The following is a 4186-nucleotide window of genomic DNA, read 5'->3' on the forward strand; positions in this document are numbered from 1 at the left end:
TTGGCTAGGTGCCATGGTCTTGTCAGTGCAAGTGAGATTCTTGCGCCATATCCTTAAAAGTATTGAGCCATGTTACCAAACATTTACAACTAGCTTATAGTGGCACGTGTTTTGAAAGAGCCTTTCCCGTATACGTTATCTTAGGGCAGCTTAACTCACATGTGTTGTTGTAGTAAAATCTACATGATGTCCTGGGAAAACAGCATGATCTTGAATCAAGAGTTAAGTGGTGGAAAATTGTTGAATGTCAGTCAGATTAATGTTGATTTTGTGAAATAGATGGAAGATATTTGTCGAACAATTTTGATTTCTTCGACTGTGAAATTTTAAAATTGTAGGCAGCTGGGAAATTCACACTGTTGTTTTGCCACTTTACAAGGTGATGGAACAAAAGTGACTGCAATCTGTCTGTTGCATATCGAGTGTGTGTGTATGTTTGTGTGTGTGTGTGTGTGTGTGTGTGTGTGTTGTTTTTTGGGTGTGGTGTGTGACTACTAACCTTTTTTGGCTTACTTCCCCATCAAAAATGCACTGCAAAAGTATCTGTAGTCAGCGGCAACTACGCTGTCTTGTCACACACTCAGCATCACCTCCAGCAGCCAGGGTGAGTACTCTCCACTGCACATCATTCACTTCACTCTACACCTGTGATAAATACCTGTAATGGATATGACAGGATACAATTAGAATGCATTGTAAAATAATTAAAATTTTAGAGTGAACAGATTTTAGAATTTCCATTTAACTCTTGGGGTGCAGCATGTAGAAATTTCATAAATAATTAATACATTTATAAAGTTTTTGCTCTGATTTGATTTAAAACAATATGGACCTTCGAAGAAAAGCTTTAATGTGTCTTCAGTCATTTTTGATTAATTGCTTTTGACTGATGTCACCGAAGAGAGTTTTAGGAGAGGAGAAAGAAAAAAGGTGTTTTTGCCCATTTTTCAATTACTTATTATAATATAGTGCAGCAATTCAGTCAGCACTGCTGCTTGGGAATTTAAAAAAAGAATTGTCTAGTAATTTTGCAAAAAGCAATGTGTGTATTTCCTTCGCGTGGTGATTTAAATGCCCTCTGCAGCTGCTCAGTCATCCTGTGTTAACCACAGCTAGGTGGGGTGTTGCGGCACACGGGGGGCATTTAAATAATGCCTTTTAAATTGATTGAAGCGCTGTATTGAGGAAGCATGCACTACAGTTATGATATGAGAGTGAGGGGAATTTGTTTTTGTTTTCACATACAGTAGCTGTATTGAACTTATTCTTATTTCTTCTTCTCAGGTGTGTGTTGTGCAAAGGCAGAGCTCCAGTGGTTAGAGTGTGACGATAGCCTGTTTGATCGCAGGAGTTCCACACTAATTCCCGTGCAGCTCGTACCAGCTCGCTCCGGCCTGTTACCACCACACAGCCTTGATCTTGACCAACCCAGCTGTTGCCATGAGTGTCTTCTCCTCCCTTACTTCCTCCTCCTCATGCCCGGACCTGTACCACTTACCCAGTTACCCTAGCAACACCAACATTTCAGATGAGACCACTAATGCCACTGAGATCAGCCATGTGATCCTGCGGCATTACAACCACACCGGCCGCCTGCTGAACAGGACCATTTCAAACACCCAAGGCCACATCAGTGCCTCCACGGCCGTCTTGCTCTTCTTCAGTATTTTCATCATCCTGGAGAATCTCATGGTGCTGATGGCCGTCATCTCTCGCATCCGCCATAGCCGGCGCTGGGTTTATGTCTGCATTGCCAACATCACGCTGAGTGACCTGCTCACCGGCGCTGCCTACGTGGTCAACATCTGTTTGTCTGGCAGCCAGACGTTTCGCCTCACCCCTGCTCTGTGGCTCTTCAGGGAAGGGATGCTGTTTGTGGCCCTGGCAGCATCCATATTCAGTTTGTTGCTAATTGCTGTGGAGCGTTACACCACTATGATGAAACCACTGCCCCAGAAGTCAGCCAGGAAGACCTACTATAGGATCTATGGCTTGGTGGCACTCTGCTGGGCTTTGGCGCTGATAATTGGCTTCCTCCCTTTGCTGGGCTGGAACTGTGTGTGCAGCCTGGACGGATGCTCCACCCTCCTCCCTCTCTACTCCAAGACCTACATCTTTTTCTCCCTTATTATCTTCTTCCTTATCCTCCTGGCTATTGGCGTGCTCTATGGTGCCATCTACTGCCACGTACACAAGAGTGCACAGTTGGCTCCCCTTCGCAGTCGCAAGCGCTCCCTGGCTCTGCTTAAAACTGTGATCACCATAGTTGGGGTCTTCATGATCTGCTGGGGGCCGCTGTTCCTGCTGTTGCTGGTGGATTTCTTCTGTGCCTCACGCCAGTGTGCACTGCTGTTCAGCGCTGACTTTTGCATTTCCCTGGCTGTCCTTAACTCCGGCCTGAACCCCATCATCTACGCGTTGGGCAGCAGTGAGATGAGGAAGGCTATTGCTGAGCTGCTATGCTGCTGCTGTCTGAAGTCTGGCCTCTGTCACCCAGACACATTCACATCCAAGGATACCAGCAGCACCTCCGAGAGCAGGAGGGACAGTCTGAGGAACAGTTTTAACAAGATCAGGAATCTGAGCGTGGCCTCCCCACCGTCAACTCCTAACAAGCCTCGCAGGGGACCCAAAAAATATAGGCTGAGCTCCACCACCAGCTGCCTGTCAGTTTCAAGTGGTTAAACCACAAAGTGCTCCCCTCCCAAGCAAACAAGACCTGTGTGCACTGATACACATCTAACGGTTTTCTCTGAGTTTTAGTTTGACTGTTCAGTGCTTTCTCAGCAGGCACTGATTATTGCACACTGTCAGAAAACATGAATTTATCCTTAAGTTTGCAGTAATATTACAAAAAGCAGTATTCTTTTGCATTACAAGACTTTCATTTTCACTTACACTTGATCTGTTGTTACACTGTAGCCTAATACCCAGTCAAAAAATGTTTATGTACGTATATTAATGCAATTTATTTACATAAGATTTAATATGGAAATGTATAATGTGTGCAAGGAAAAAATATGTATATACATTGAATGCATTGGATTGTAAAATTTTGTATGAGGATGATTTAATGTTTAAAGACAACTGATGAATATATAAATAAAGTTTATTTTGCTTTATGTATGAGTGCATGCTGATTTCAGGAGGTATACTACCTCTGCTCTCCTCTGGAGGGAGACACATGATCGACACCTTGACTGGCTTCGGTGGATGGATCAGAGGATTCAAAGTGCTTTAGATTTTCGCAAATGCTTCATAGTTTTTCTAAATTTACCATATCTAACTTTTTACATATCCCATCACATTAAAATAACATATTTAAAACTCTGCCAAAAACAAGATCTTTGTTCATTCACCAGTTAATGTGTCTGTACATGAGAGAAAATATTCTTATCTTCAGTTTTAAAGGCTTGTCATCTTTGTTAGACTTAAACAGACTCCTCAAAAGGCCTTTTCCAGGCGGCTCTCCCCTCCCTGCTTTTCTGACAGGATGACTGATTGAAGTTCAGGTGAGGCCTGGGACTGCAGCCCCAAAGGCACACACAGCCCGGGCTAATTGATAAATTCATTATGACAGCCTGGCAGGGTAGATGGATTAGGTTTAGCAGATAGAATGCACCTGTAAGTTATGCAGGCTATACTGTACTTCCGCTATACTTGGAGAACTTGTTTTGTCTTGACGTGAGATTGTGTTTTCACAAAACAAAACATTTGACAACTTTGTCAATCTGCAAAGGCAGAGATATGCAATGTGTGCATTATCACTCTTTTTAATTTTAACTGCAATGAATCGGTAGGTCAGTACTGTATGCTATTTAAAGGTTGAAAGTTTACACAGAATAATGTGTTTGTTTTACTTTTTAAAGTATCTATTCTCACAATTGATGTAGCACAGTTCTCACATCATATCTTAAAGGAATAACTGTTATCATTTTAAAGGCTTGTTTCTCTGTAACATTAAATATTTACTAATTAAACAACAACTAGTTAAAGTTCATAAAAAATATCCATTGGTATTATTTATTACAAGCGGATGAAGATGGATGGATGGATTATTTTAGCTTTTAACACTCGAACTCTCAGCTAATTTGTTGCAAGGTGGAGTGTTTTCAGATTTGTTTGGCAGTTACCTGGAAACTAACCCTAACCCCAACTGTCATCAGATTGTGATTCAAATGTTGCT

General features: G+C 42.2%; 1 protein-coding gene across 1 annotated transcript; it reads left to right on the forward strand.

Annotated features, from left to right (window-relative positions):
• The first annotated feature begins 469 nt into the window (after positions 1-469).
• Positions 470-3122, forward strand: s1pr4 (sphingosine-1-phosphate receptor 4). Its single transcript, XM_038715873.1, has 2 exons — positions 470-604; positions 1285-3122. The coding sequence occupies exon 2, from the start codon at positions 1441-1443 to the stop codon at positions 2683-2685; it is 1245 nt and encodes a 414-aa protein (XP_038571801.1). The 5' UTR covers positions 470-604; positions 1285-1440; the 3' UTR covers positions 2686-3122.
• Positions 3123-4186: the final 1064 nt, after the last annotated feature.

This window comes from Micropterus salmoides, unplaced genomic scaffold, assembly GCF_014851395.1.
Source record: "Micropterus salmoides isolate LMB-PRFRI ecotype aquatic unplaced genomic scaffold, ASM1485139v1 Ms_hic_scaffold_13, whole genome shotgun sequence".
NCBI lineage: Eukaryota > Metazoa > Chordata > Actinopteri > Centrarchiformes > Centrarchidae > Micropterus > Micropterus salmoides.

What these genes read in the sequence shown, in the direction of transcription:
- s1pr4 (XM_038715873.1), top strand. Translation starts at nt 1,441, where the DNA reads ATGAGTGTCTTCTCCTCCCTTACTTCCTCCTCCTCATGCCCGGACCTG.